The sequence below is a fragment of the Typopeltis vanoorti genome, chromosome 2 (assembly GCF_054136105.1).
Source record: "Typopeltis vanoorti isolate ZY-2024b chromosome 2, IOZ_Tvanoo_1.0, whole genome shotgun sequence".
In the NCBI taxonomy this organism is placed as follows: Eukaryota; Metazoa; Arthropoda; class Arachnida; order Uropygi; family Thelyphonidae; genus Typopeltis; species Typopeltis vanoorti.
The window spans coordinates 35,800,748-35,822,248 of NC_143550.1; the positions used below are offsets into that span (position 1 = coordinate 35,800,748).

General features: G+C 34.1%; 1 protein-coding gene across 1 annotated transcript in view; it reads right to left on the reverse strand.

Annotated features, from left to right (window-relative positions):
* Positions 1 to 18,375, reverse strand: part of vri (nuclear factor interleukin-3-regulated vrille) — a 54,901-nt gene extending 36,526 nt beyond the window's left edge. The window contains exon 1 of the mRNA XM_090404308.1: positions 18,196 to 18,375. Within this exon, the coding sequence (XP_090260434.1) occupies positions 18,196 to 18,218 (23 nt within the window). The 5' untranslated portion in view covers positions 18,219 to 18,375. The remainder of the gene's footprint in view (positions 1 to 18,195) is intronic.
* Between the last annotated feature and the right edge of the window lie 3,126 nt (positions 18,376 to 21,501).

Below are 21,501 nucleotides of genomic sequence, written 5' to 3' on the forward strand. Positions count from 1 at the left end.
GATTTGGTAGTAGGCGTATTATAGTAGTTTAGCTAACTGATGTACAAATCTCCAGCACTTGTTTGAAGCTTGCTACTAGAATCTACACGTGGCAATTCAGACATCCTACGTTTTCAGCTGCTTAGGGGGGAGGGGTGCACTTTGTAAAGTAACCGTTTAAGTCTACTGTTCGTATTAATAGAAAACTACTTGAAAGGTAGAGAATGTTTAGCTACTGGTCAGCGTTCCGAATTAAGGAAAGCCCTCAATGTGACCTTTGAGATTAGCCAAGTCACTAGTTAGTCTTTTGAATAACATAAATTATCTTAAGACTAAGACAAGTTCTACATTTAATATTGAAAAAAAAAAAACACTTGCAAAACTCAGTTTATTATAATGACATCGTTGTATTATTATACGAAATAATGCAGATAAAATGTTTTAATATTTTAATATTTCATGATTCTCGGTTAACTTCATATAAATGAACATAGTTAATTAAATTTGCAAGAAAAATAATTTTAATCAATTAATCGATGTCGAAACCTTAAATCAACGTTTAAAAAAACATTACTATCGTAATTGAATATGCTTATGGTTACTAAATTATTTGCAGCTCTTTAATTAAGCAAATATTTTTTGTTTACAGAATAGTTCCATTTCCTGCCAAACGAGTGCGCAGCATTCTTGCTAACAGAGTGCACCAAGTCAACGACACGTGTCTAGTCAAGGCCGTTTTAGCACGCATACAGCAGCAGACGCAGGTAGTCGGTAAATCTGGCACGAGCTGGATGTGGCGATAAATAGCAACCAGTTACTCAATACAACTGGGAAAGTAAAAAAAAAGGGGGGGGGGAGAGATTCTGGCAACAGATCATGTGACCCGTTTACACAGAGAATGTCTGGTAAACAAGTGACTGCACAAGAAGAAAGCGTCCTCATCAGACTTGGCTATTTACTGAAATTCACCGTTGCATTGATCGCGTAGGTTGCGCAAAAAAGAATTGTCCAGGACGACACGTGGCAATCGATTATTTAGTACGTCACGTCGTCTCGTGACGTACCGACAGGATTTTTGAGCTGTAATAGACGAGAAATAGTCTTTTGAGAACTGCTTCGGAGGCAAAAACAACAAAATGAATTTAGAGGATACTGAAAAAAAATTCGATGAAGCGTTTTCCTAAATACTTCTGCTGATTAAAGTTTTTTTTCCTGTCATACTGCAAATTAACATAAAGCGCGTCAATTCAGACATGCTTTAAATATTAACTCCACGTGTTTAGAAAAGAAGCAGACGACTGAAAAGCATGCGCACTACAAAATGTGTTTATCACGAAACTACGCATAAATGGGATCGCTTGCCGGTGATAGAAATGATTCAACACATTTTTATCACTTGTAGTTTTATTTTTCTGATTTATTTGACTTTTTTATTAACTCATTTAACTGCGTATTCAGAAGGTACTTTTAAATATCACAAATGGAGGAATCCATTATATTTTTGTCCGCCGCATGTTTGCCATGACGTCATCTTGTGATTTGGCAAGACGTATACTGGATTCTCCATCAGTGGAGAGTGTGGAGGGGTGGGACATAGATGGGAATGACTACTGGGTTTGCTAAAAGAGTTACGTTATGTCACATCTTGAATAGACTATATAGGAGCTCATTTCGGAGTTTATTGAGAAAGAATTTAACATAAACTTCAAACTCAAATTTCATTAAGTGAGTTAAAATTATTTATCCTATTATTATTATTACTATTATAACGTGTGCCTTTGTGGAGTCCAAAGGCTTATACTGAGAGTACGCTCAACCGACTCACTCCATCATCAACAGGTTACACAATACGAATGGTACAATCTACTCTCTACTAATAATCATTTTGTCTGTTCACTGCGTGTGTTGTATGGCCGATTTTCTTGTATGCTGGAAAAACTCAAGTTTCTGGAAGAAGACTATTCTACCCCCCCCCCTTTTGTCTTTGGTCATTAATGGTCCGATTTAAAGCAAAATTTATCGGAATCGTTATGTGTTCAGATGGATGGAAGGACAAAATAAATATAACGGACTCTTGCGTTTTAAGAAATGCAATGTCTGTTTGCTCCGATAACAGAGAAACAAACTACAACTAACAGAGACAATAGCCTTTTATTTGAGGGCTATTACTTAGGAAATTTATTTAAAAGATAAATACTATTCTTCAGTTTAAACACAACTGAATCATGAAGTTATATTCCAATAATGTGTGTAAAGGAAGACAGACAGACGTGGAGTTCCTCTAGATGTTTTCTTACTATTAAAGGGTGGAAGTGAAACCGAATATCATCAATATAGGAAACCATTCAACTGTGCTCCTTCAATATGCATACATGTATAATGAATCATAAATGAGAAGCACCGTGCTATCCATACAGTACATAATTTAGCTATTTTGTATTATTAATACTGAATAAAGTTTTGGCTTACAGCACATTGCCTTAGTTCTTTATTAACTGCGATGGTTTTTTAAGGAGGATTTTTAATAAAAATAGGGAAAAAATCCTTAATCATCTGTACTATAGTACTATAATACTCTGGTTTTAATTAGATTAACCAAAGATCAGTTGCGATAACGAAACAACTAATTCTTTTGGAGTAGTGAAGCGGAATTTGGAGAATTAATTCGTGCACTGACCAAGTGTATTCAGATACTGCGAAGAAAATAAAGTATCCAATTTTGTTCGCAAGATGGCGACATTTCCAGCCGAATTTTGAAGGATATACATTTGAATTAGTGTATTCTGTGTGTGTATCTAGTGATTTAAAAAATATGGAGTGTATTTAATGAATATATTTTTGCATTCCATCATATGAATTCCGTTTTAATAACGGCTGCTCAAACGTTTTTTAATAAATGGAAAATTATTCTAAGAAAATGCTTCGAATTTATAATGTTATATATCCCCCAATTACTACGCACAAACGTTGACAAAAAAAAAAAAGAAAGAAAGAAAGAATGCCAAGGACACGATGCAGATGAAGTGTATGGCGGTGAATACATTTCATCCATTGACGGATGGATTCTTTCCAACATTTTTAGTTTTAATTCTTCTTTCGTTTCTCACTTTAGTCCGACTCAACTAGAAAATTCCCAAATCCAGAATTAGTTGTACTAATCTTAGATGTTTAGATCGCTAGAAATCTGAATACCTTTTTCAGAAATATAAACAACTTGACTTCAGAAACATATTTTGAAGATTTTTATCATTGTTCTTCGGGGCTGTAAAATCCCTAGAGGTCCATAACATGATGATCACATGACCCGACAGACGTAATTTTCATTTTCACATAATTGGCAAATGGATAAGCCACCCAACTTTAAAATCTACCTTGTTTGTTCTTCAAAAGGAAGCTGCTAGTGAAAAATAAAAATTGTAAACTGTGGCAGCGGGAGCAGAATTTGTAATGCTCTGTACATTCTGATCTTGGAAGCTGATTATTAACTAAATGCAAGCAGAGTATGGTAGTATTACACGTAGTTGCATTTTATCTTGTAGTTTGGTCCTTATATTTCATGCTGAGAGCATGCATAGGATACGGAACTTGTCTTGTGTAATGCCTGTGATGTGTGTATTATATGTGCCGACATCTGTCTTCAAATATGTTTGTTTATAAGCAATAGTACTTTACATTTGTAAACATATTTATTTACATCGGAAAAAAAAACTGATTATTCACTCGATGTTTTGACATCTACAAATGCCTTTTTTTTTCTCTCTCTCTCTCTCTTCAGAAGATTGACTTTAGTTATTCACTGTAACAAATAAAACAAGTCAGGAAAATCAAGGCCAATCATAAAAAACATGCATTTATAATAGCATTCATGAATAAGGAATAATTCACTATCACAACTGAATATAACATGCGCAAGACCTATTAGAGTTATTCTTTCCGTGTATACGTAAGTCAGCCTGAGAGAGCAGCTTGACAGATTTTGCTGAAATTTACTATTTTAAATGGCGATACAAATTTGTCCAATAATTCAGAATTTTTTTTCAATGGCTCCATTTGTAGAAATAAGTGGCAAAGTATAATCTGATATTTAGCATTTGTATGAAAATATGTTCAGTAATTTCAAGTTTGGTTTCAATCAGACCACTTGCAGTGGAAAAATTAGGCAAAACAAAAATTACCTACATGATAGATAATTTAAACATGGACTTGGATATGTCAGAAACTTGCAGTAACTTTTGATACACTCACCAAATTGTTACAAAGGGGCTTTTTTGTACAATGTCACAAATACCATAATAGTTCTCGCAAAAACAATAGTATATATTCGTACATCGGCAATCGTAAATTCAGTTCTGAAAATTAACGAACTATTTGTAAACAATTACAGGCTTACTAATGACGTGTTTATTTTATCACACTGACAATACTAATAAGTGCTTACAACACTTCACAAAATGCTACTAAAATTGTCGAACGGTTTGCATTTTGGAGTCAATAATGCAAGTTACATTACCTGTTCTGTTCTGCCTTCTCTGTTAGAATCCTATATGCAAATTGCGTTCTTTCTGTCTAACTCTTAATGATCGTCTTGTCTATCCAATATATATTATTCAAATGCACTTCATCTTCGTCAATAGCCGTTTTAATGATCTGATATAAAGGCTTACTCTTGCAATTAACAGTTGAGATACTACCTGCATTCTATTATTTACGGAAGTTATGGAAAGAACCACATATTCTAAAAATTACACAATTTATTTTTTAAAAACTTCATTTTTAATTCAATTTATACAATTTCATTGACAAATATCAGTATATTTAATACAACATTTCATTGGTCAGATCTACACACACACACACACACACACACACACACACACACACACACACACACACACACACACACACACACACACACACACACACACACACACACACACCTTCTCCTAGGTATTTAATGATTTCTACCTTTATCTTTATGCTGAGAACAGAAAGGCATGTTAATAATTTTAATTTATTGTAAATTAATTTACAATAAATTAAATCATTAAATGAAATGATTTAATTTTAATTATTAACTTTTCCCGCATTTTTTCCCATACTGATAAACAATTATTCATCGAATCCACTTTTTTTTTAAATTAAAAATATGCGAAGAATCTCTGAGCAGCCTTTCAACTCTAGCTGCGTTTGCTACCAAAACGATAAAAATATCCTTGTCTAGAATTTATCACTAAATAAGCATCTAGTTGAAAGATTTTGTCTTTCGGCGCACAACGACTCCCTCTTGCCCTTAAGGAAGGAAGGGTCCATAAAACATACAGGGATATGGGAAAAAAAAATCTATAATAAGAAAAATATCTCGAACAAGGTGCAGGATTATAATACAGTTTTCAAAGAATGCTTCAAAATATAAATTTAAGCTCATGTGGTAAAATTACGCTTGTCATAACTTGTGCTTTTACTGTTTAGTTTCAATTTTTTTTTTCAAAGTTATAAATAGATAGTATTACTTGTCTTCAGAAAATTCGAAGTATTTTGGCTGCATTTTGGACTCCACAAATCATTTATTTACAGTTAAATAATTATTTTCTTTCGTCTAGCTCACATTAATCTCATTTCTTAAATATTTTTTCTTCCGTTTTTTGACGCTGAAGCTCAACCATCCAAGGAACAATCCAGCCTGGTATACTAATGATATTCGTAAGTGTTTAGTCTTAACGATGGAGCTTCACAAAGTAATTCAGTACATGTTATTTTAATGATACAATTTTATGTTTTAAATACATTTATTAAATATACAAATTATAATATATATTTATATATCATACCTTATAAACATTATTTTATAAAGTTTATACATTCAGGTTAATTTTTTTTAATTAGCACTTTGTTCTGTTTCTACTAATGACATCACAGCACATGGCCTCCTTTGTCACATATATTAGACATTTTAGAAATGTTCTTAGTTCTGTCAAATGTGACCAAATTAAAGACTTGTGCCAAAAACATTAGGACCAACTTCAGAGTAGCGTGTGGCGTCTCCTTTGACCAAGATAATCGCTTGCACCGTCTTGGTATTGACTCTGCTGAACCACAGAAGATGTACTGAAGTGATTTGAACTAGACGAAAAATATCCTCACAGGTCGACGACCAGCGACCCACTGGCGTTGACTGGTGGTGTTGCATTTCCACATGATTCCACAAAGGTTTGATGGAGTTCAAATCAGAAGAACTGGGCCTCCGGGAGAGCATACGGAATACTTGGATATTCTATTCGAACCATGATTGCACAGTGTCACCTTCTGACGTGGGGCGCTGTCTTTGTTTGAATAGTCCACATCTATTGAGTTACGTTGTCACCATGTGGGGCAATATTCGAAACATTCAATATGTAAGAATTAGTGTTCAAGGTTTATTTATTTGAGATTAAAGGATCCAATGATGTTCACGAGAATAATCTCGATGGCATGATACCGCGACCATAGGCCTGGTTAAGGCCAACCACGCAGTCTGGTTGCAGGGATTGTCGGTAATATTTTGCGTGTGTAACAACCCGCTCCCATTTCCGTTTGTAGCTGGCTATGGAGTACAGTTCATAAACATTTAATCAATTATATATATATAGTAGCGGCACGTAGCTTGAAATCGTGGGGATGATTAAACATGAAAAAATATTGTTTATTATCGATAAAATTATACATTTTGGTATAATTCAAAATTACTTAAAAATAAAATCCATTATCATAACCCCAATAATGTTCTGAAATAAAAACTATAACAAATGTTTGTCTTTAATTGTAATGCCCAAATATTTAAAGAGACGGAGTAAACACAATAAACACACACACACACACACACACACATATATATATATATATATATATGTTCAAATCCGAAAATATTCGAGTTCGAAAAGCATTTCGCAGTTGTTTTTTTTTCCCCAAACTCTATAATCATTTAACATTTTACATTACACTTTTCTACCACTGACATTTACCTAGACCTTCACTATTGAGTTACGAGCTCCCTCCCTTCAATTCTACTTTTTTCTCCCCTTAAATAATAGGAAATCCATTAACTGTGAACTTTTACACACCATCTGGAAGCCGCTCACCTAATTAACGATCACCAGTATGAATTTAGTCGCTTCAATCCACAGGAGAATTACTCACCTGCGTCATACCTACCTTCAGTGCAAATGTCATGGTAAGGTTCGAAGGAACAAAAACAGCTTCATTGCTTTACTAAGGCATTTAATAGGATTTGACACATAAAACCCGTCTATTTTAGTTATCCAGAAGAGTAATAGGCGATGGATTTTTTAATCCTTATAAATTTTGTACCATTTTTTGACGAAATTTTCGTGCAGTACAACAGAGCGACTTACTAAAAAATTAGTTAGTATTATTATAACTATTATTTCGAAAAAAAAATATTCTGTTTATTGTCATCTGTTTATAATCATCTCTGATCAATAACTGATTGTTAATCACATGGCGATCTAAGTTCAAATGTAATCAAATCATTCTACTTAATTTTCATTGTAATCCAGTATAGGTCACTGTTTGATATATTCTTTCTGATCACCAATATTTCTACTTATATTTGTTTACTATAATTTTATATACTGTTTTGGTTTTCACCCGGTATAGCATAATGCATGTTCTATTACCTTCTGTGTGTGGTATTTCTATTTAAAAAAAAAATCGGATGATTCTTTTTTTGTAAGAAACAGCTAAGATCATCTTTAAGAAAAGATTTGAGCTAATCAGATTTTACAGCCAAATTATCCTTGGTTTAGGAATGGAAAACGGAAATCTCCAAGGGTTTTATATTTTTGAGGAGATCAGGAAACTTCGTTGGTGAATTAATTGAGAATTAACTGTGAATTAATTCTCAGATTTTACAAAAGAGAAGATTTTACAAAAAAAAAAAAAAAAGAAAACTCACATCTCATTACAGAATTAATGATTCTGATGAAGTCTGTGATATGGAAATAGTGTATCCCCTTGGTGATATAATATTTCAATAAGAATCTTCATAATCTTTTTTCTCTTGTTGAAAACAGAAAAAAAACTAAACTTATAACACAAAATTATCAGATGCAAACAGAAGATGTAACACGCGTTTAGCAGATGTGAATCAAACAGGATAAATACTATGAAAGAAATAGCTTGCGCTAATAAACGGTGAAAAAAAAAAAAACGAATCTCATTGGCTGCAGCACTATCAACATAAGCAGAATTTAAACAACAAAATATAAATGCAGTGTCGAGTGCATTAAAATAATTTTCCTTAGAGTAAAAACGTCTTAAATATGCAGAACTATTCTCCTATGCCATCTACACCTAATATCACATTAAGGTTGGAGTCTGGGGGTTACGTCTTCAAGTCCTTCACCTCTACTGCATGCCCGTACTCTATAAATTTTAACAATATGCTAACAAGAAAGCCAGCATAAAATTTATGTGGCTATCACCATTTACATTGCTTGGAAAGAAGTCAACGGATACTACGGTGTCCGTTGACTTCATAAATAAACAGTCATTGCGCCCACCTTAATAAGATGTAGGACCTTCTTTCGCTGCGATGACTGCAACAATCATATGAAGCATACTTTCCACAACCGTATGATAGTAATCAGTGAGAATTTTGGACACCATTCTTCCTGTTGGTATGTAATGAAGTCCTGGACTGTTGTAGAGCGGACGTCCCTTGACCGTATCCGATGCTCCAGTTCATCGCACAAATGTTCAATAGGGTTTGAGATCAGGGTTCTGTGGAGGCCAGTTAAGTGGCGAATGCTGGTCTTGAAATTCACGCTTGCTCTTGTTATCATTCAGGGAGTGAGAGGTGTGATTGAAGTCTGATTAGCGGAATAATGAATTACTGACCATTTAAAACTATATATTTCGAAATTTATGTACATTTAATCATACAAATACATTTATTTTACAAATGATATTCTATCTTTTTCAATTTAGCTACTTGAATACAAATTCTACCCTACGGTTCTTTTTTTATGAACTAGTCAATAAAATCGTTATAAAAAGTTGGTTGTAACTTAAGTTTCCCAAGCAACACGCACACTTGTAAAGGCTGACTGAAGCTCACTGACTAGAGCTACGTTGACTGCGTATGGCCTATGTTTAAGCAACAGAGTGAGACGACGTGAAATGGCTATGCGCGCGCATGAAATCACTGTGCTGCTGCGAGGACCTGGAAGCTTCCACAACCAAGATAACTTTGACTAGACGAGCAAGCATCGGCCTTCGATACACAACGCAAAGCTTGATTATTACCGCGCAAGCTTAAGACGTCTTCTGTCTACAAAAATTAAAGCCTAAATGGAATGCTTATAAATGCATGCATTTATTAACAAATAAATATTACTTCTTTCTCAATTAATGAGCTTGCGCAGCAAGCATAGCAAGCATGGAGAATTCTCCCCTGAAGTGTGGTGACATTCATGTTCACAAACCAAGCAATTACAGCAGCAGCCTTATGATGCGGTGCATTGTCTTGTTGAATGAGACAATGGTCAGTTCCGTAGAAACGCCACAAAGTAGTTTCATTGTCCAGAATGTTTAGATACCTCTCGGAGTTCAATGTTCGTAGCTCAACAGAGATCCCAGAGAAAACGAAACCAAGAAAAACAGCACCATACCGTCACACCACCACCTCCGAATATCTTAGTTGGAGTTACGCACTCTGGTAAGAGACGTGCAACGGACATCCGCCACACCCACATCCGTCCATTTGCTCGGTAGAGCGTGTAGCATGATTCGTCGATTCATATCACAGCTTTTCAAGCTTCCACGTTTCGCTGTACACGCTCTTTGGTCCACTGAAGATAACACTGCATGTTTGTTTGGATAATCTTGGGCTTGCATATTGCGGTCCTTCCATGGAAATCCATGTTGTGAGCCTTGGTTCTGAATGTTTATTTTTGCAGATTCGTGTTCCAGTCGATGGCCTGAATTCCACCAGCGTGTCTGCTGACGAATAGCGATTTTTATATACCATACTTTGTAGCACTCTTCAGTCTATTTCGGGTAGCACTTGCAGTTGATTCCTGCCCTTCCATCTCAGTATAGCATCAATGATTGTGGACCTGGGATGGCCGAATTTGTCAAGAATTTGCCGAACAGTAAACCTACTACATAGTATCCTATCACAGCGCCTCTTTCGAACTCTGTGATTTCCCTTCTCGCAGCCATATCACCTGGACACAGTTCCACTGACTTGGGAGCATCACGGTACGATGCATCTTGCCCATGTGGGTGTTCGTTGACAAATACGCAAGCCCACTTTGTGCCTCTTTCAGCAAGACACTGCGCATTGTGTCATAAGGTTGCTGATGTAACTGTATAGTTTGTGGACATGAACGTCACCACACTCGACTGGCCTCCACAGCTCCGTGATGACCTTATTGAATATCTGTGGGAGGAACTGGAGAGTCGGATGAGGTCAAGGGACATTCGTTCCCAACAGTCCAGAACATCATGCCATGCCTACAGGAAGAATTGTCCAAATTTTCCATTGATTGCTATCGTATTGTGGAAAGTATGTCCCGTAGAATTCTGCAGTCATTGCAGCAAAACGAGGTCCTACAGCTTATTAAGGGGGGATGGGGCGCAATGGTTGTCTGTTCCTCACAGTGTCCGGTGACTTCTTTCCAAGCAGCGCATATATATTAATATATTATATATTGTCCAAAAAAACTGTCCTGTTGCTGACAGAGCATAGATGGCAAGTGTCATCTGCCAAGCAGATATTTGATCTGTCGTGCCTTTTATTACATTAATGTGATAATGAAATTATAAAAAGTGTAGTAACTTTTTTCGTATTTTAGGAAAAAAATATTTTAAAAATTACTAAAATTTAAGAAAACTTTAACTTATTTTATTGTTACTATTTTCAATATTAACAATATTAACTATGTAAAAGTTCCATACATGATCGTCATTTCTCGCTCTACTACTAAACACTTTTTATGTATAACAAATTAATGTGTCCAATGTGAATGGCTGACTAATTACGCATAAAAAATGATAATTTTCAAGCCACGTAAACACATTAGCTAAGTAGTATGGCGAAACAGTAGCAAGCAAACTGATATCACATTTCTGCAAATGCAAGCTAATCGCAGCTGCCTTTTCAAGAACTTTACATCTGTGAAGAACTAATTTCGAGGTCAGGTGTTTGTATTTTCCAAAACAGGTTGCCAATATTTGTCAGTGTTATTTCGTTAGTCAAATTACTGGATAGTTATTGAAGAAAGAACACTACGTGTGTCCCCCACTGTTTTTCAGAAAATATTGCGGAAAATTTTTGTATATGATTTGTCTTCTCAGTAAGAAATATTTAAAACGAATTTGTCAGACTTTGGAGAGTGGTTCCGTAAGCGCAAACATAAGGGATCTTTCAGCTGGAACGATGTGGGTTCTAATCCCATCTATATGAGGAGCAATTACAGGGTGTTTTTGACGGATGAAACTGAGTTAGCTGGAAGTATGCCAAGATGGCATATTTTCCTTCTATAAACTTGCGTTTTTCATCTTGCAGAACAGGTTAAAAGGGCAGAAAAACACAATCAATTAACAGTGACATAAATATTGGTCTTGAACTTTTAGTTGCATGGGTTGTAAGCTATTTGAATGGGATGAACATTTTACCCTTTTGACCATTTCAAAATCACTTTTGGAGGTATCGATATCTGTTTACATTTTCAGTATAGGAAGAAAAGAAAAGTGAAGATTTCGATGAGTGCTAGTTCAAGATGTGTTTGATTCTCATCTTGAACATTCTTAGCGACTCAGGACAAACATTTACATTAAATGGGCACCATTCTTCAAACTTCACTAAAACAATTCTTCATGCACCTATGAATAATTGTTTTAGTGAAGTTAGTTTCTGGATTAAAAGATTGAAAATTAAAATACAACTAAAGATATGAAGAAAAAAAATAACGAAAATCCTCCTGTGTGACATCGTCTTAATGTCACAAAAGACTGCAGCCGAAGAATAATCATCGAAGGTGGGAAAAGAAATCGGAACTAACTTGTAATCTGGCAATTAAATTAGAGTTTACATTATGCACCATTGTTAATGTTTCTGCTTCTTCTTAAGATGGATTTTAGGCAGGTGCCCTGTTCCGGTCTCATGCCATCTCTTTCTTGGTCTTCCCATTCTTCTTTTTCTGTTTTAATGTTTCGGCATATTTCAAAAACAGTGGAACTGGAGGTATGCACGATGCGGTGCTCACGGGAATGTACATTGGATAAACGGGAAGATCTCTAGAGGTCAGACAGGACAAACATGTAGATGAAGTCGCAAAAAAAAAAAAAAAAAAAATCTGAATTGGCTTAATCACACTGCCACGATATGTTCCCGTGATTAGTTCCCACGAAGCTGGGAACTATAATCACTTAAATCAGTGTGAAGAAGCAGAACACGTGATCGTTTCAACTTATCAAGAAAATCAGCATTATTATAATTTTGAATATAAAGCTGATTTTAATATATTCATCTTCATTGTATAGAAATAATGGTAAATTAGTGTATTTAATCCTTGCAAACGTTAGGTGTTTCACAGAAAAAGAAAAGCAAAGAAAATGGTAAAGATTTTTTTTTTTTTTAATGAGCTGTCTGTGTTTGTATTGATTTTTAGTACTCGCTTCCGCCTTTTTCTTCGTGAGTCTGCTGCTTTATCATTATGATTGTCTGTGACTTTCATTGTTGGCATTTCTTTATAGATCTTCCATTTGGCAAATTGCTAAATACCAAAATAAACAGTAAAAAATCAAACAAATAAAAACAAAAAAAAAAAATCGCCCGATGTCGTCTTCAACCGTTTACTATAAATTCGACCATTTCTCTCGGAATTTTAATTAAAAGATGATATTAATAAGACTGCTTACTTTAATGGAGTTTCAGAAGAAAATTAATAGAATGATTGCACGCGATATACACCTTTTACACCTCTTGGCAACAAGGCAGGATGTAAACCTACCAGCTGTGTTTACATCGCTGTGAGCAGGCAGCTGAATTCAATAACATGTTTACCACTTAAAAATCTTCATTTTCCCTCTCGCTGTAAATGTCAGGCACGTGGGGTTTCGATCAATGCGGCAGTAGTTATTGATCTTTCTGAGAGAATTAAAACGGAGGAAAAAGTACTCAACTAATGCTGAGGTTAGAACTTCCCGGTAAGTATCGCCCTCTAGAGGGGAAACCGATTGCAAAAGCAGTTATGAGCAGACTAAAAGTTAGTTGCGCGTTAAAAAAAAAAAAAAATAAGACTTGCAGCTTTGAATAGGCTTACGCTATAGAGAGAGAGAGAGAAAGAATATTAAATAAATACACTTTTCAGACTTAACTGCAGTGGCAGAATTATGTGTTGATGTGCAATGAGAAGATATTTCTTAAATATACAAATCCGGATTTTGATTAGGAAATACTGTGAGCTTATTGACAACATCTAGTGATTTAGACATCAACAAATTATTTAACCAATAAAATTGTTTAAAAACAATTTAAGAAGTTTTAAACAACGATTTTAAACAATTTTATTGTTTGAAAACAATCGACAAAATGACTGACAAAAACGCAGTATACTTAATTTGCCATAAACCTGTTTTATTGTTCAAATAACTGTAAATAAGTTTGAATTCGAGGAGATTTGAAAGAAACAAAATGTTTCGTTTTCACTGGCTTTGATCTTTCTTCCATTTATTTATCTACTGCTTCCATTTTTAATAAATTCATTCATTTACAATAAATTCTCATCGGTAATTGACTTAAAGAATATACAAAGCGTCCTGCTGATTAATTTTCCTATCAGTCAATGTAATCAACGTATTAATGGCAAGTTAACTCCCATCACATAATAAGATTAATATACAAAGATGAATACTGCATTATCAAGTTTATAAATACTAATAAATTCAAGGTGTATTAATATCAAAATATTAGGCTTTAAAATTTTTTAGAATATTTTAAAAATAAAACACCAAATATCGAAAATTATTTACTTTCCATTAAGTAATATGCATTTTATTGAGTTCAAGGAAAATATTTGTATATTCACTTAGTTTTCAACTTCTAAGATGCAACTGACATCTGTAGGTCATTGTTTATTTTCTCCCCATATTTGCCAGCATGATTAGCAGAGTGGATAGGCCATCCATTTCCCCATCCAACAGGCTTTCAGTGGTCAAAGTGGATTCTAATTCCACTTTGACCATGAATATTTCATTTCCTATCTAGCGGACGAGCACCCACCTGTTTACTGGAGGCCTGAAGTGGCTCAAAAAGTTCCATATTTGGTCTATAGAGCAGACTCTCCAGAAAATCTCAGCCCACACATGGTATTGATAAAAATGTACTGTTGATTTCCAACTTTTGGCGGTGGGTGCAGGATAACATTAAGATATTTTGTGTTAAGTTACGGTCCTGTGTAGTACAAGGCTACACAGAATGTGTCATGTATACATATAAGCTTATTATGAAAATATTTTATGTTAACCCTTTCTGCCCTAGTGATTCCAATTGGAATCACTAACTGTCTTGGCTTCCATATGACGTGGCGAATGATTTCAATTGGTATCGTACGTCGTAGTTCCATGTCTTTAATATAATAACAGGTATGCATTATACGTATAAATCTTACCAATATCGGTTTTTATGACTTAGTAGAATCAGAGCCGGCGCTAGGGTCTTTGCCGCTCGCATGCAATGTCTATCGAAGCGCCCCTGTAACGATCCGGGCGTGTGTGGTTCTTTTACGATAATAAAAATTTAAATTATTTGAAATTTCTTAAATAAATTTTGATAGAACAGACACACGTTGGTTCGCTAAATGTAACGAACTTGGGGTGTTGGGTGTTGACTAGGCAGGATAATCGTTGAAAACCCGAATATTCAAAAAATTCTCCAAAGTTAAAACAAATTTTGATAAAGCCACTTCACTTTAATCGTTGAATATAATGATACAGGGATTATAGCCTTCTCACCGACCCGAATCGCTAACAAACTTTTAACTTTAATCAATATGAATTTTAATTAAAGTTAAAATTTATTTGAACTAAAGTTTAAAAAATTCTTGCATTTTACAAGTTACTAAATTCTTAGTAACTTGTAAATTTTTTTAAATAATTTTTATAAGTGGAACTATCTTTTAGGAAAATAAAAGAAACTCAAGATAGATGAGAAAATAAGAAAATAATTCAGAAATAATTAGAACATTTAATATAAGTATTCAAAAAATAACATCTTTACGGAATAACAGAAAATAAATTAAATTACATAAATACACTTGAAATTTTTTTAAATTAAAATTTTAGGGTTTTTGATTTCATATTCACAAAATTAGAAATAATGGTCTTAACGTCTAATTCCCACATATATCATTTTCAATAGCTATTAACGCCAAACTAACAAGCCTTTTTTTGTGACATACTTGTTCTTAAGTAGATTTTAATCAATTTCAACTTGAAAAGGAACGTTCACCGCTCGCTACACTAACAGGTAAGGTTAATAGTATTCTTAAAGCAATTGAAAAGTTAGGGAAAGATAAATTATTGGACACAATAAAATTAAGAATATCGAAATGGTTTGGAATATTTAAATTATACTTCCGAAAAATATCCCGGAAAGTACATAACTCGTCATATAGTTCTATTGCATTTACGTCTTTATTGTCGCCGTCCTTCAAGAGAATCTCTAAATCGTCACAATTTTTTCGTAAATCTTCGTTATTAATTTGTAGTAATCTATACAAGAAATTGAAATTATCATAATATGTTTTCAGTTGTTCAAAACGTTCTATTAACGAACACATTGCAACGTCTATAAGTGTATAAAACACATTCACTCTAAATTTATCTTCTGGCGATTGTGACGTTCGTCATGATGCTCGTAGTCAAATTGTCGTGTCTTCTTTTGTCGTCGGACTTCCGTACGAATTTTAAATTCTTGTTCTCCGTCCACCTCTTCACTCAGTTCTTTTGCCGTTTTAGAACTTCTTTAAAATTTGTATTTGATCGATACTCTTGTAAGAATATTTTTAAGTTTTCGATAGATTGTAAAGCAAGTGTAATGTTCATATTTTTGTCTTGAAGCATTTTATTTACAGTGTTTATTCTGTTAAGTAAATCATGCCCAGTTATAAGAGAGCAAATAAATTTGAAGTCCTTTATTTTAGCACATAATATTTGTGCTTCATGCTGAGTTTCTTAATTAAAATTTTCAATATTTATTTAAAATTTCAAAAAGTGCATCGTAAATTTCTCGTAACTGATATCGTAGAGGACGGATTGCATTAATTTCACTTTCCCATCGCGTTTCTGATGGCTGTTTCAATGTTAATTTTTTTACGAACTTTAAAAGGATTGCCCAACATTTGTAAGAGAATTGTATATTTCTTGAATAACTGCAAAGAAACTAATTGTATCTGCATTCACTTTGGCTATATCGTTAATGATTAAATTTAGAGTATGAGCAGCACATGACGCGTAAAAAGCTCTAGGATTTTTGTTTAAAAGCAAATTTTGGAGCTCATATTTTCCCCTTTCATATTTGCCCTATTGTCATACCCTTGACCTCGCATGTCTTCAATGGGAATATTCCATTTTCCCAGTTGTTCCACTATTGTTGCACATAAACCACGTCCTGTGGAATGTGATATATCTGCAAAACCTAAAAAGTTTTCCCTGATCTTGACAATTCCATTGTCACAGGAAACAAAGCGAATAATAATGGTCATTTGTTCTGTTTTACTTGCATCAGGTGTGCAGTCTAAAATTATGGAATAATATTTAGATTTTCGAATTGATAATAAAATTGTATCTCTGATTGCGCTACCTAAAGTTTCCAATATTTCGTTTTGACTGTTTTTACTCAAATAGTGTATTCTATTGTTTAGTTGTAGAGTCCTTTCAACATGATTTTCCATAACGGGATCAAACTTCGCAAAGAGTTCGACTAATTTAAAAAAATTGCCGTTATTCCTTTCAATATAATTTATTAGATGATACGCGAAAAGCTAAATTTTGGCTACCAAGGAATTCTATAATTTCAATCAAGCGTTTTAAAACACTCGTCCAATGTTTCTTTTCCATTGAGTCTCGCAGTCAATAGTAGTTTTTGTTTTTTAAATTTTTATTAAGTTCCTTCCATTTTAAGAAATTTTTCATGTTAGTTAAACTAGTCTCATGTCTATGCAAAGTTGTACTTACATTTCTCCAATCGTTATAACCTTCTACAAGACTACTTGATTCAGTAGGTGCGAAAGGTTTGCAACAATAGCAAAAAACAGAATTTAAAGTTTCGGAATAAATGAGCCATGTTCTTGGCACGAGCTCACCGTTTTCCATTTTTCTATTTTTTTTTTTTTTTTTTCTTGGAAAAAAAAATTCAGGTCAGAAAGGGTTAATTTCGAAACAACGTCCATGCATGCAACGTTCTGAATACAGTTTAGACTGAACCAAAGCCTGACTTTTAATATCGGATGATTATACAAGACTAATATCAAAAACGTAAGCCCAATAAAGACATAAGCTTGTCATTATTTAGTTTGCTTTCTTTCACCTAAATTTCATACCTTTTTCTGAAATAAGTTAGATATTTATTCTTTCTATCGTTTTATTTGTTAGAATGTATTATTAATCACATGATATTAATTTCTGTGAGTCAATACACCCTTTCGTTAACTACACAGAAGAGAATTTGCACCTTGTAACGTCTTCTTTAGTGCATTTCTAACTGCATATTAAAGAGCATGCGATTGTTTGTATTTCTCCAAAAGTAAACAAGCTCTTTTTAATGTGGAGCGTGTTGAGTTAGTGCCAACACGGATAACACTTATTACATCCAGAGCAACAACTTATGGCCTTGAAAAACCGCTGATAGACAGAAACTATAATTAGAGGTCATGATCCTTTTCTAAATATATCCACTGTAGAATCCAAACAACACTGCCAAACCAGTAATCAGAACTTCTTTATATGTGTGTAATAAACTCCGCTACACGACCGTGAATCGCTTTTATAACTTGGAAACTATCGAAGTTAGCTTGTCTACATCGAAAACTACAACTAATTGAGAAAGTGTGTTCTATCACGGTCACGTGATTAGTATTTGTGTGTGTGTGTGTGTGTGTGTGTGTGTTTACCCAACTTTGTTGCTAAGAGTAACTTGGGTACGAGACTTACCCTTCACCCTTTGTCCGGAGCATCGCCTGCTACATAAAACGAACAACCGAGTGGCTTCAGTCAGTCCTCCCAAGGAACGCTAGCCGATGGCGAAGTAGATAGCTTTCCCAAGAAAAAGTGGTGAACGCCGCAGGACTCCCTAGTACACTTGTTACCACTTCACGTGCGCTCCCAAAGCGTAGTACTTCCATTACACGCAATACAGCTCGTGCGGTATTACATAAACACAGCTGATTTCGCGATTGGTTCGGGACTGCCGCTGCCCACCGCAATTGGCTGAGTATTACGTAACAGTTGTAAATTACCTAACCACCCGGTTTGGCTCATGGGATGCACTACAGATGCATGCTCTTTATGTCGGATTTCGTTTTAGTTTTAGCGGAGAGTCGACATCTCGGACACTGCCTTTTGAACTGTCAACACAGCGTCATAATAGGAGAAGCGAGTGGTGATTTGAATTAAAATAAAAGAAATCACTCAAAAGACTGCAGGTTTTTTCGTCCATTTAGCATCAACATTTCCACGCTCTTCTATTTAAGAGAAGGTCATTGAAATATTAATGTTAAATGAAATGTTAATTTTTTTAACATTAAATCTTAATGTTAATTTTCATTGCTAATTAAAATTTTTAATCTAAGTGTTAATCTTAACTGTAAAACTTAATTTTTAATCTTGGTATTAATCTTAATTCTAAACCTTAATTGTTAATCTTAACTGTTAAACTTTATTATTAACGTTTTAACATTAAATCTTAATGCTAATATTAATTGTTCATCTTAATTGTAAGTTTAAAGTTAATATTAATTGTCAATCTGAATGTTTAAGTACAAAACAATTGTTAATTTTAATGATTAAACCCAACTGTTAATCTTAATTGTTAATAAATTAACATTAAATCTTAATCGGGCAATCTTAATTGTAAACATAAATCGTTAACCTTAATGTTAAAATTCATTGTTCATTTTAATTGTAAACTTAATTGTTAATCTTACTTTATGGAAGTTTTTTCACTTAGCTATGCTACTAATTATATATTGGGTTTAATTCCTTTTCCAAGTGTACGCAAACAATTATTATTTATTATTTATTTTTTGAGAGTCAGTGTTTTTTTTTTTATTTATTTATGCGGATATGGATAGATTACATTTACTAAAAATGGAGATGTTTTAAGTGAATTTAATTATAAACGAATAAATGGATTCTCCGTTTATTTAAAAGAAGTTTTTACAAGTTATTCGGGTGTACTTTGACTTGACAGATTTTAATGAAATTTAAAATCCTTAAAGAAAAGTTGCTGAATATTTTAATTTTTTGTTACAATCGCACCATTTTTGGAAGGAAAAAGATAAAATATATCAGTTATATATTGCAATAACTTCCTTCAGAGTGGACGAAACTAAATAAGATGCGGGATTTAGAAGCACAAAGCACATAAGAAGATGTCCAGGTGGTTCGATGTTGATTTAAAATGACTAATTTTTATTGGAAAATTTGATAAAACCAGCAGAATAAATATTAGTAAGTGTGCACTGGTTAAAGGAAGAATTAAAAAAAAAATCCATGCTCTTTATTAAAGTTTTTCATGGCAGTACAATTTCGGTTTCAGTCAAACCATTTGTAGTCGCAAAATTAGACAAATCAAAATCATACTTATAAAATATATAACCAACAAACGGATCGACAACGTGCTTACCACTGTTCGAATGTACATTCTTTCGGCCTTAGATTCCAGATAACAAGAATTTTTTTCTTTTTTTTTATCTATAACTGGATCACTTTTATGGCAAAATTTTTATCTGAGCAAAACTACAGTACAGGTCAAAACGACTCTAAGATTCAATTGTTGTGATTATTAATGACGTCATAATACAAGAATGCTATTGCGGAGAGTCGTTTTCTGTGAGTCTGCAATCATTTTCGTACTTGATTTATATTTCAATATGCTGCATGCTGCACACACACACACACACACACACACACACACACACACACGTCATCCTTTCTCTACTTGTGAGGAATGCTAATAAAGGTATCTGCCGTAACTTCAACTATTTGTTTTCTTGAGAAGGAAAGAGAAAGTTGGGTAGTAACGGTGGGTAGGTGCGACATTGAAGAATGTTTTACGTAACAGCTATAACTCCAAATGTAAGACTATCACTTAAACTTTCTCCTTGCTACTATTGTTCAGATAGATCGAAATCAATCTCATTAACATTATTACCCAATCAGTTATATTTTCTTTCTTTCAAGATACGCCTTGATATCCTTCTGCTCCTTATCCTTCATAGAAACCTCCTTAAAAGTTTCTGACATAGAAGAGCGCGATCCCATTAACTAATACCGTATTTCTCTCTCTCTCTCTCTCTCCGTCACAAACAAACACACATGCTTATTCCTACACAGCTTCGTAGATATTCTGTTTCTGCCTCAATTTTCTTTCATTAGGTAACCTCGTGTGTTTCACAGGTGGCATCCATATTTCCTCCAGTTTCATGTAAGCCTAAAAAACGCGATTAACTGTTAGCATTCATAGTCCAACAACAAAACAACGGGATCAACTTTTCCCTCTTCTTTCATTTATCGTCTGTTATAGAGTACAAAAATGAATGGAATGAAAGAAAGGTATAAGCGGTTTCGTCACTCCAAAAAGACTGTAGTTCCAACCAGCAGCGCACTCAGGATTTAATCTTGGGGGAGGGGGCGAGTTCAGTAGACGATTTGAGAACACACACACCTACGCATCGCATACGACTGAGCATCTGCAATGATCGCTAATTCATAAGTAGTATAGAAATAGAAGACACGACACAACATAAATAAAAATATGAATTTTAATTAGGAAAAGATTTTTTGGAAATTTTTCTAGTGTTTTTTCTTTTTTCTTTGGGGGACAGGGTAAATGTATAAATATATTCATTTTAGAAAGTGTTGGAAGATTTTCATTAATAGATTACTATGAAAGTTTTCCTAACTACTTTTGACTCACATCACAATTACTATTAGTCATGCTGATTAATAGTTGAACTTGACACTCTGCCCCACAGTTGAAATATTTTATGAACTGCTGTGTGCTCCATTTCCTGGACTGTCCATTACAGGAAGTAAGCGGAGGAAGAATGTCAAAATGAGTCTGACCAAGAAACAAGTGGATATGTGTCATAAATTGAAAGAAGTACTCGTCACGCCTGAAGAACTTGATATTGCCACAAAGACAAGGCTCAAATTCATCAAGTTGTAAGAAACGATGCTTAAGTATGAGTCATTTGACCATGAATGATATAAGTGGATTAGATGCTCCTTATGACA